Raw genomic sequence first — 12,357 nt, forward strand, 5'->3', positions numbered from 1 at the left:
CTAGAGCACCGCTCCAGTGTGAAAGCTCTTGGGGCTTTCACACTGGAGACACAGCAGCGGCTGTTTCAGGTTGCGCCTGCAAAACGACCCAGTGTGAAAGGGGTCTAAAAGTTACTAATCATAAACATTTCTCCTTTACCGCAACACCCACCTGTGTAGGATCGTATTTCATCCTACTAGGCTATTGCTGAAAGGGGCTTGTAGGTCTTATGCAGGGCAGTTTTAAGGGTGGTGGGGGCCCCTGGGCTTGAGTCACTTTCGGGCCCTACCCTTCTATATATTTGCACAGCTCTATAAAACAGAAATAAAAAAGGACAAGGTGCGCCAGACTCAGTGCAGTATTAAAGAACTTCTGTTTAATTGGACAAGACAAAACAGCCAAATGGCTACTCACAAAAGTAGATAATATATAAGCATATAAGTGGGGGATACTGTACTGGTATTCATCCTGGGTCCACGATTAATAAAAGCAATAAAATGGATAAAATGATAATTACCATATTTATCGGCGTATAACACGCGCCGACGTATAACACACACCCCTAGTTTAGGAGGGAATTTTAAGGAAAAAAACTTTTAGGAGGGAAGTTTAAGGAAAAAATCTTACATTTAAATGCCCAATCAATGCAGCCTTATCAGTGTCCATCTGCAGCCTTGTCAGTGTCATTGCAGCCTTGTCAGTGTCAGTGTAGCATTGTCAGTGTAGCCTTGCCCCAGTGTCATTGCTGCCTTGTCATTGCAGCCTTTCAGTATCTCATCAAAACAAGACTAGAAAACAAAGTGTTACCTTTTTTTATACACTGAATATAAATGCAACTAACCAGTCACTTGCAAAAGGTGTATCTGTGCATTTTAAATTTTAAATTAAACATTTTCTCTTCTCAGTCTTAAAACTTTTTGCGTGTTTACTAAGTGATTATTTTAAGGAAACACAGTACAAGTATGCTGTAAAATGCGAAGACTCTAGAACTCTTATTTCATGGTAAATCTAACTGCAAAAAATTGACTGTGTACTATAAAATTAAGCAGGTAATTGGTTTATTAAAGCTTAGACTAGTTTTTGCTTTAATTAAACGTCACATCCTCACTATGATTTTCCTTGCAGTTCCAGAAGAATTTTTACATACGTTGGAAATCTACACATTTCAAGGGTTAAGAGTCATTGGAGTAGCATACAAAATTCTTGGGAATGCCAATAGGGATGATTTAGAGAGTATTGGAAGGTAAGTTAAAGACCAACAATTTTTTGTGCCCCATAGGTTTCCACCTTCATCTCCCAGGAGGCTGCATTGCACCTTGCTAGTTTTCATCCATGTCCAGTTTGTTAAATAAATAAAATAAAAATATTTAAATTTATGTTTTATTTAACATAGTTGTGGGTTCTGGTCTAGGGCTAAACTGTGGCTGTCTTGTCAGTTAATGGAGGGGCCAAGGAGGGCACCATTGCTAGACTATGCTTAGGGCATCAGTTGTCTTTAATCTAGCCCTGATTATTTTGAACTGAAAGTTATACCCAGCTAGCTTTGGCTACCTGTTATATAATTTCATCCTGAATTTAAAAAATATATTACAAATGCTGGTATTGTATAAACATTGAAACAAGCCCTACTCACTTCACTTGCAAGGTGAAAATCCTCTCTAAACTTTCTCAATGGATCTTAGTGCCTAAGTAATCTGTCTGAAATTAAGTCAAGTTTGGCATTTATAATGTTCCAGGCTTCCAGGAATTTCATGCAGTTTATTTCACAGACTATTCTCTTTTCAGTTGCACATTAGAAACTATTGAGTCAGCTTCACATAGCATTTATAAATTCTGTTAACATATGTTATAACATATAGTTGTTAAAGTGGATGTAAACTCGATTCATGAAATTTGAGCTGGGCACATACTGTATATCTGTAGTGTTTCCTTATCTCTCTCCAAAGCCCTGAGTCCTGTGTGTTTCTGCTGTTTTGTTTCTCTGTTATCAGCATGATAACTTCTGACAAGTTCTCTGAGACGGGAAAGCAGCCTGAAATGTGTGTTGGGGGAGGTTACTATAAATAGATTAGCAGAGAGCTTGTCTTGTCACAGCACAGCTCTGAAAGTATCTTTGTTCTTCTACCTATGTGGAAGGGGGTTGTGTGCCTTTCCTCCAATCAGCTGTCTCCCAGTGTAAGCCAAGACTACACTCCCAGTGTTGAATGCGGAAGTGAAAATTCTAACATGATGTAAGAATTCTAAAGAATATAGAAAGGGAAAGATAACAACTTATGTGGGGAGATTTGTTTTTATCCCTGTGTATCATCTGCTGCTTTTTACTTCACTGGGTATATGTGAGGGTTTACATCCACTTTAATTTGAAATTATGTTAGATCGTTTTATAAAAATGTGAGGTATTAGAAAAGTTAATCATTTTGCCAAAGTGAGACATGACTAGGTGTAGTAAAATTCACAGGTACCTGAATGTATGTGAATATTGCCCAATATTCCTGGCCCTTAACAGTTCACTCCTATACTCCTATAACACATTAAATCTAAAACTCAGATTTGGAGAGTTAAGGAATCCCAATTTAACCCCAAAATGAATTTGCAAAGTTCCTTATTTATGTCATAATAATTAATGGAGGTTGGCAATTCCACTACCTTCCAAACATTTAAATTGGATATCTCCATTGTTTTCTTAGCCTCTCCATACCCTCTTTACTTGCTACTGTATATCTACTTTGTGATTCTTATTACAATTACAGCATTATTCTTTTTTAGCTTTAAATATTTCCAGCATCTTTCTTTTCATTTCTATGCTTGAATAAGTGTGCATTTTATACAAATACATTTTTTGCGCAGTACATTTTTATTCAGTTTCTTCCATACAATAACACAACAAATTTAAAGTGGTTGTAAACCCATTACAACCACTTTAACCTACAGGTAAGCCTAGATTAAGGCTTACCTGTAGGTGCAAGAAATATCTCCCAAACTTAAAAGGTTTAGGAGATATTTGCAGAAATAGCGGCATCGATGTCTACGGCGCATGCACCGTAGACATCGGGCGCAAGGCACACTAAGCATACCGTTTCTAATGGCGATCATGCCGTGGGAGTGACGTCATCGCGGCTCCGGCCAGTCACAGCATCGGAGCCGCAATACCCGAAAGTCACTCCGGGATAGATGGCGGTGCCGGAGGAAGCGAACGAGGGCCAATGTGGGGGCTGCGATCTCAGGTAAGTAATTCATAATGAGCTAATATGCTATGCATACTAGCTCATTATGCATTTGTCTTGCAGGGTGTATTTTTTATTTTTTTCAGAGGCTTTACTTCCTCTTTAAAAAACAGTACATATATAATTACAATGTGTTACAGTTAAAATTAAGTATAACTCATACAAGTATTTTGAAAGTCCAGGTACAGCATATTTGTATTATGTGAGCAGAATGATGCAGTAGGAACGTGTTTTAAAGCATTTAGGAGTGGCCAAGAGAAACAGTCATTCATACAGTGTACATAAAATCAGATGACAATGGGAACACTGCGGGAAGAGGGGGGGGATCTGAAACTGGATAAGAGAGGTCAACTGTAGTGGTGTGACCTGTATTCACTTGCAGTGTTTTACACTTTTAAAATTAAGGTGACCCATGCTTTAGCTGTCATGGTGAGTCCTTTTAAGAATAGTCTTCCTTCAAATCTGATCAACTCACAATATCCATTTCGCTGTTGGTGGTCTGGAGGGTTTCCAGTATTCAGAGATCATATTTTTGGCTGCGTTCAGGAAGTGTTGTATAAGTGATTTATTTGTAAGGGCAGACATAGTTTTGTTGTGGAATAAGAGGATTTCAGGGGGTCGTGTTGACAGTGGTAATTTAATCGGTGATCGGTTTTCAATAAGATTCAATAAGGAACAGCCACCGAATATGGGAGAGAGAGCTAGGTTCCAGGCCACATCTCTAACACACTGGGGAAACCCAAGGCTCTCACTTACTTATGTGCACCGGATCTCAGTATCACTGAGATAGGAGTTAAAAATTGCACTCTGATATTTTGGTAATGATAGAAGAAGTAAAAATTAGGAGAACAGTTTTGGATTGGTGTTCATCAGAAAGAGTGTGAGACAATTCCTGTTCCCAGTGTTTTAGATACGCTAGAGGGTTTTGATGCACTGCTTCTAGAACCCCTGTAGGCAGGGCCATCCACATAGTGTTCCATTTATAGGCACCACTAACAGACCTCTTGCCTTAACTTCATGCTAGTGTGAGTCCCTACTCCCACAAGGAGTCAAATATCACACATTCACTAGCACATGTACTTTACTATGCCTGACACTTTGCCCTGCATTCTTCCCAGCAAAACCAGGTACAGGTTCTTAGGATAGGCCATGGGTAATAAGAAAAGGAAAGTCTAAAAAACTTTTCAAGGCTTTACTTGTACAGCTTCAAGGTAGACATTTTACTGCGTTCAACTTCAGGGCTTAGATCTTTAGAACACTAGTCTGTAATCTTACAGGTAACAACTCCAGTTGTCAGCTACCATGGCGGATATGTCCTTCTCTTTTGACCCTAGGGTGAACTTTCCACTGAAACTAGCACAGTCTGATCTGCAGGTAATTTCTATGACACTGGCATAATATATTCCAGAAGCTTAGCAGCAGGTGCACTCCATGGGAAGATTTCAATTTTCTCTACAGGACAGCTTCTCAAAGGGGTGAGAAGCAGTCTCGGCATCAATGCATCCAAGCCAAACCTGTCCCTCGCTAAACAAAGAGGATGGAGGTCCCCAGCCCTGTAATAGGATAGGGTCTGAGTAGTGCGGCATACCCAAGGAAGAGGACTGTGGCTTAATTTGTCCATACCGGTCTGGATAATCCAGACCCTCTGAGGAGACAGGTGGTGATGGTTCCAATTCAGAGGTAAATGGCAAACTAGGGAGGCCATATGGCTTAAGCTATTCCAGCTTAATCTGGCTTCATCCTGTTAACTATCCCAAAAAGTAGGCAGGGCTATCCACATGTGGGCATTACGTTCCATTCATGGGCACCACTAACATGCCTCTTGCTTTAACTTTACATTAGTTTAAGTCCTCACTGCTAATGGGAGCCAAATATTGTGCATTCACCGACACATGTACTTTACTATGCCTGACACTTCACTCCGCATTCTTCTCAGCAGAACCAGGTATAGGTTCTTAGGATAGACCCAGTCCAAATACTGTAATTATTGAAGGCTTTACTTGCACAACTTCAAGGTAGACATTTCCCTGTATTCAACTTCAGGGCATACATCTTTACAGCACTAGTCTATAACTTCTCACCATTATGGTTGCAGACATCGACACCCTCCCAGGTTTGGCCATCTATGTCCTGTCCCCAATTCCATTCTATGCAGGGCACAAGGACCTCTTCTTTCTAATTCTCCACTCCAACTCCACCCACCCTATGACTCACTGTATATCTTTATAGGGAAGTGCCACCTAGTGACCAAACAAGGAATTGTACTACCACCTGCTTACAAGCAGTTTATACAGAATGACTGGTGACTAGTCTTGTATCCACCCACATCCTGTAGTTTTTCTGCAAGCAGTCTATAGTGGATCCGGTTACTGGGTCCCTCCCACAGCTCTTCTCTCTGCATAGGCACTGCATGTGCTGTACAGCGATAATGTCACCATTACTTTTACAAGACAATAACTACATTTGCAAAGGTATTTAGTCCTAGAAAGCATATTTATATAAGTGAGTGATATATTTAAATGAACATTTTTTTGCCTGAAGTTCAGCTTTAAAGTCTCACTGGAATTGACGTACTGCATAAAATAACTATAACATTAATTTAACAAATGTGTATAATTTTATCTTATCAAATTCACTAAAACATCTTCCGATCTCCAAACCTCTAATAAAATCTATTTATTTTCCTAAAGGGAAGACGTTGAATGTGACATGGAGTTTCTTGGTTTGCTGATATTAGAAAATCGTCTCAAACCAGAGACCAAACCAATCCTTGAGGAGCTCAATGCAGCCAATATCAGGACTGTGATGATCACAGGTGGGAATTTCCATTCCATTAGCAACAGATTATAAGGAATAGACATTGATTGCTGCTGAATAGGCAGGCATTGTTGCAAAATAAATATTAGACAAAAGTAAAAAAAGGCATAAATCATACTAGTGATGCTTTTTCTAGTATATTTACTTAGTGGTGCTGAAAGCTTTACTCTATTCTGTATTCCTTATTAGATAATTAAATGTATGATTTAAATGTGAGCAGTGAGGGTATCTGAATGTACAACAAAGATCACAGTGGGAAAGAAAGAAGCAACACAGGGAGTTAATCAATTTGTACTAACAAGGCACATGCTAATAGGAGGATAAAAGAGAGTGACAGAGAGACCACTTTCAGTTACGGTAACTTGACTGGAACCCTTTGATTCATTTGTCAGTTTGACAGTGGCGTCTGGGACAGGAAACACACAGGTGTGCATGTATGTATAATTATTAAATATCCCTATGGTACTAGACATTGAGTGTGAGGACTCCAGAAATTTTAGACACTTGACCCCCACTCCCCAAAGATCACCTGGTATTTTTTAACCCCTATACTTACCTTTTGCCTTGAATACTTCTTGCTAGTCCAGTAAGCTGAAGTTTCTTATCCTTCTGGCAGTGCAGGCCTTCCAAGACTGATGTGTGAGCTGAACATGTGTGATGATGCTCCCACTACGGGTTGTTTGAACAACAGGCTAGGTTTGTAGGAAATTAACAGAGCGTCATTCTATCCTTGAGAGGACTTCTGGTGATGGACACAACACCAAAAAAAATAAATCAAGCAGGGTTCAGCTAACTTCAAAGAAATGTTTAAAGCAATGGTATTTTATAGGAAAGATTGTTTTATTTTGCCAGCGAATGACACTTTTATTCTAGCTTCTATTTTAAAAAACAAAGGCCATTTCCTGGCAATTTAAACAGTATCATTTTTTTAAAATGTCACTTTTGCTACAGCACATCCTACAGTAAAAAATGAAATGAAATGAAAAAAAAAAAAATGCCCTCCAAAATGTATATCAGATCCTTTGAAGCTGGTATGGATTTTAAGGGGGTACCTCACACTAAAAAACAGAAAATATGTGTCAGGTCTCCCTTTGTTGAGGACAAGGGTTTTTTTCTCCACAACCCTGGCTGGTGGTTTGGGGTATCTGCAGGTGGGGGGTTATCAGAAGCCCCTTTAAAAACTTGAGGCCCCCAGACCCCCCCCCCCCCCCCCCCCCACACGTAAATGTATGAGGGAATGAGCTCACTGACTCACTGAAATTAAAAAAACCCAATGGACCTAGTGCAAAAGACAGATGCTGACTGTACTGTTTGACATCACCTTGAGGGAAGGGCCAGGGATAATAGAGTAATATTATTGACCAAATATAGCTAGTGATCACATTTGCGCAGTGATGTCTCTGCTTTCCCTGACCCTCTGCTTAAGTAATGTATAAGCAGTGGTTGTTAGGGATGCAGCAGGTGCCAGCAACTGCTGCTTCCTTAGAAACCATTAAATGAATGAAGCTGTCATACATAGAAGCAGTCGAAATACCGCATCTATATATGATGCTTGACTCCCCATTTTACCCAAATGGGGAGCCAAAGTTCCATACTGTTGGTTCAGCCCTAGTGCTTACACATTAAAAGCAGTGGCCATGATGCAATATTTAATTTTAAAATCAATTAAAATATAGCAGACCCAATTTGTAGGAAACTGATAAATCACAGTCAATTTTAAAGTGCCCAGGGTACAGGGTGTTCAATTTGTGTATATAATGTAGTTCTTGCTGTGACAGCCTGTCCAGAAGCTTCCCACCTAATTTGACCTTTACTACATGCACTTCTTGTTCTTTCCAAAGGACTGCTACGCTAACCCATTTGGAAAAAATAGTTGCCATTTTGTGAATTATTTTTTTTTAAGGTTTCTTTCAACTTGATATACTGTACATCATGCAAAAATAAATCACTGGCTATAACTGTAGCTCATCCACAGTCATTTATCTTTTGAAATGCCTATACGGACTAGGTTATGTTGAGCTTACATCAGTAGACATAGAAGTGACATTTACATGTTTAGATTTTCCTCACCAGTTAAATTTATTTTGCAAAAGCAAACCATAATGTATCCCAGCTATGTTTCGTTGATATTATAGAACAGGCCAAATGAGGTGGGAACTTTCTTGACAGGCTGTCACAGTGGGAACTATGTTGTATTTACAAATTGGATACCCTATCCCCTAGGGGTATGAATAATAATTTTCTGTAAATTCGGTCTGCTACATTTAGATTGAGTGTAAAATAAAATATTACTTTATGGTCACTGTTTCTAATTTGTCAACACTTTATATTTTCTTACCATACGTCACAGGCTGCCCTACTCAGCCGTGTGGCTTGTCATATGGGCCAACCTGCAGTTTGAGGCGCTTAAGAATGGGTAAGAAAATGCTGCCTAAACAAGTACTCTTTGAGAAATGGGTGTTTTTTTACACTACACACATAAAGATGACTTGTGAACCTCATTTTTTTTCTTGACCTGATTGTTATGTCATTGGGTAACACCTTATATTTGCTTGCATGTATATATATATATATATATATATATATATATATATATATATACACAGTATCTCATAAAAGTTAGAACACCCCTCACATTTTTGTAAATATTTTATTATATCTTTTCATGTGACAACACTGAAGAAATTACACTTTGCTACAATGTAAAGTAGTTAGTGTACAGCTAACAATGTAAATTTGCTGTCCCCTCAAAATAACTACACATCCATTAATGTCTAAACCGCTGGCAACAAAAGTGAGTACACCCCTAAGTGAAAATGTTCAAATTGGGCCCAAAGTGTCAATATTTTTAGTGGCCACCATTATTTTCCAGCAATGCCTTAACCCTCTTGGGCATGAAGTTCACCAGAGCTTCACAGATTGCCACTGGAGTCCTCTTCATAGTTACTTTGTTACATAGTGGGTGAAGTTGAAAAAAAGAAACAAGTCCATCAAGTTCAACCTATGTGTGTGATTATATGTCAGTATTACATTTGTATATCCCTGCATGTTGCGGTCGTTCAGGTGCTTATCTAATAGTTTTTTGAAACTATCGATGCCCCACTGCTGAAACCACCGCCTGTGGAAGGGAATTCCACATCCTTGCCGCTCTTAGAGTAAAGAAGCCTCTACGTAGTTTAAGGTTAAACCTCTTTTCTTCTAATTTTAGTGAGTGGCCATGTGTCTTATTAAACTCCCTTCCACAAAAAAGTTTTATCCCTATTGTTGGGTCACCGGTATGGTATTTTTAAATTGAAATCATATCCCCTCTCATGCGTCTCTTCTCCAGAGAGAATAAGTTCAGTGCTTCCAACCTTTCTTCATAACTAATATCCTCCAGACCCTTTATTAGCTTTGTTGCCTTCTTTGTACTCGCTCCATTTCAAGTACATCCTTCCTGAGGACTGGTGCCCAGAACTGGACAGCATACCCCAGGTGAGGCCTGACCAAAGTCTTGTAGACTGGGAGAATTATTACTTTATCCCTGGAGTTAATCCCCTTTTTAATGCATGCCAATATTCTGTTTGCTTTGTTAGCAGCAGCTTGCCATTGCATGCCATTGCTGAGCCTATCATCTACTAGGACCCCCAGGTCCTTTTCCATCCTAGATTCCCCCAGAGGTTCACCCCCAGTGATTAGATTGCATTCAAATTTTTGCCTTCCAAATGCATTATTTTACATTTTCTACATTAAACCTCATTTGCCATGTAGTTGCCCACCCCAATATTTGTTCAGAGCTTCTTGCAAGGTTTACACATCCTGCAGAGAAATTGCCCCGCCTAGCTTAGTGTTGTCTGCAGATACAGAGATTGAGCTGTTTACCCCATCCTCCAGGTCGTTTATGAACAAATTAAACAGGATTGGTCCCAGCACAGAACCCTGGGGGACCCCACTTCCCACCCCTGACAGTATTCCCCATTAAATCACCACCCTCTGAACTCACCCTTGTAGACAGTTTTCAATCCATGTACTCACCCTATGGTCCATGCTTTACTTTGTATAGTAAACTTTTATGGGGAACTGTGTCAAATGCTTTTGCAAAATACAGATACACCACATCTACGGGCCTTCCTTTACCTAGATGGCAGCTCACCTCCTCGTAGAAGGTTAATAGATTGGTTTGGCAAGAACGATTCTTCCTGAATCCATGCTGATTACTGCTAATGATACAGTTTTCATTACTAAAATCTTGTATATAGTCCCTTATCCCCCCCTCCAAGAGTTTGCATACTATTGATGTTAGGCTAACTGGTCTGTAATTCCCAGGCATGTATTTTGGCCCTTTTTTTAAAATATTGGTGCTACATTGGCTTTTCTCCAATCAGCTGGCACCATTCCAGTCAGTAGATTGTCAGTAAAAATTAGGAACAATGTTCTGGCAATTATTTGACTGAGTTCCCCAAGTACCCTTGGGTGCCAGCCATCTGGTCCCAGTAATTTATTAATGTTAAGTTTCCCAAGTCTATTTCTAATTCTGTCCGCTGTTAGCCATGAGGGTGCTTCCTGTGATGTGTCATGAGGACAAACACTGCCGTTTTAGTTACTGAAGCCCCCCGATTCCCTCATGAAGACTGAAGAGAAGAATAAATTCAATACCTTTGCCATCTCGCCATCCTTTGTAACCAGATGTCCTTCATAATTCTTTACGGGGTCATTATGGTCTGTCCTCCTTTTTTACTGTTTATATATTTAAAGAATTTATTGGGATTTTTTTTGCTCTCCTCCGCTATGTGTCTTTCGTGTTCTATCTTAGCTGCTCTAATTGCACCCTTACATATCTTGCTGCATTCTTTGTAAAGTCTGAATGCTGTTGATGATCTCTCAGCCTTGTATTTTTTGAAGGCCTTCTCCTTCGCTTTTTTTTATGCATTTTTACATTAGAGTTAAGCCATCCAGGACTTTTGTTCGCTCTTTTAATTTATTTTTCCAATGGGATGCACTGGCTAATGCCCTTATTTAATATGCTCTTAAATCAAACCCATCTCTCCTCTGTGTTCTTTGTTTCTAAGATTTTATCCCAATTTATATCTTCTGGCAAGGTATGTAGTTTATGGAAGTTTGCTCTTTTGAAATTCAGTGTCTTTGTATTCCCCTTGTGTTTCCTATTTTTGTGATTTATAACTGATTGCCCCATATTTATACATCTGTGATCAGGTCTGTATTGTTGGTAATCAGTAGATATGGTAACGCCTTGTTTCTAGTTAGTGTATCTACCATCTGACCCATGAAATTGTTCTGCAAGACATTTAGGAACTGCGAGCCTTAGATGAATGCCTGGTTCCCTCCGCCCAGTCTATGTCTGGATAATTAAAATCCCCCATAAAAAAATGACACTTCCCATCCTTGCTGCTAATCCAAATTGTGATAGGAGGTCCGTTTCCCCCTCCTACCTCAGGTTAGTGGGCCTATAGAATACTACCAGTATTATTTTCCCCTTAGCTTCATCCCTTTGGAGCTATACCCATAAGGATTCCACCTCCTCCCTAGCTCTTATTCTTGATATATAGGCATAACCCTCCCCTTTTTTTACCCTCGTTATCCCTGCGATAAAAGAACTACCCTTGAATGGTTGCCAGCCAATCATGAGAGCTGTTGAACCAGGTCTCTGAAATTCCAACAAAATCTAAATCCTCCTCGTTCAACAGTATCTCTAGTTTACCCATCTTGTCCGCCAGGCTCCTGGCATTGGTGAACATGCCTTGTAGTTCTAGACCTGTCGCATACTGTCCTCTTATTGGGTGTTCAGAGATTGTAAATAGGACTTGTTACTATACTTACCTTAGGTTTATGTGCTTTAGTCAACCTACCACTAATGCCCCCAATACTACCCTCTGGAATATGTTGATTGCTGACTATCTCTACCTCTGAACCCCCCCCTCGCCTAGTTTAAAATCCCCTCTAACTTTTCAGCCACCTTCACTCCCAGCAGATCTGCACCCTCCTCATTTAGGTGCAGTCTGTCCCTTCTATAGAACTGGTGACTGACTAAGAAGTCGGACCAGTTCTTCAGGAACCCAAACGCCTTCTTACTACACCAGCTCCTCAGCCACTTGTTTACTTCCCTAATCTCCCTCTGCCTTTCTGGTGTGGCTTGAGGTACTGGTAGTATTCCTGGGAATACTACCTTGAAGGTCCTTTTCCCTAATTTAGCTCCTAAGTCCCTAAAATCGCTCTTTAGGACACTCCATCTGCCTCTGACTTTTTCATTGGTGCCAAGGTGCACCATGACAGGCAGGTCTTCCCCAGCCCCTCCCAGTAATCTGTCCACCAGATCCAGGATGTGCCAAACCCGAGCAC

The 12,357-nt window shown here is 39.9% G+C and overlaps 1 protein-coding gene across 1 annotated transcript in view; it reads left to right on the forward strand.

Moving 5' to 3' along the window:
• The window catches only part of LOC141139840 (probable cation-transporting ATPase 13A4), a 149,873-nt gene that overhangs the window by 99,641 nt on the left and 37,875 nt on the right, over positions 1–12,357 (forward strand). Inside the window, exons 17-18 of the mRNA XM_073626364.1 lie at positions 1,106–1,223; positions 5,895–6,019. Of these exons, the coding sequence (XP_073482465.1) occupies positions 1,106–1,223; positions 5,895–6,019 (243 nt within the window). The remainder of the gene's footprint in view (positions 1–1,105; positions 1,224–5,894; positions 6,020–12,357) is intronic.

This window comes from Aquarana catesbeiana, linkage group LG04 (assembly GCF_042186555.1).
Source record: "Aquarana catesbeiana isolate 2022-GZ linkage group LG04, ASM4218655v1, whole genome shotgun sequence".
In the NCBI taxonomy this organism is placed as follows: Eukaryota; Metazoa; Chordata; class Amphibia; order Anura; family Ranidae; genus Aquarana; species Aquarana catesbeiana.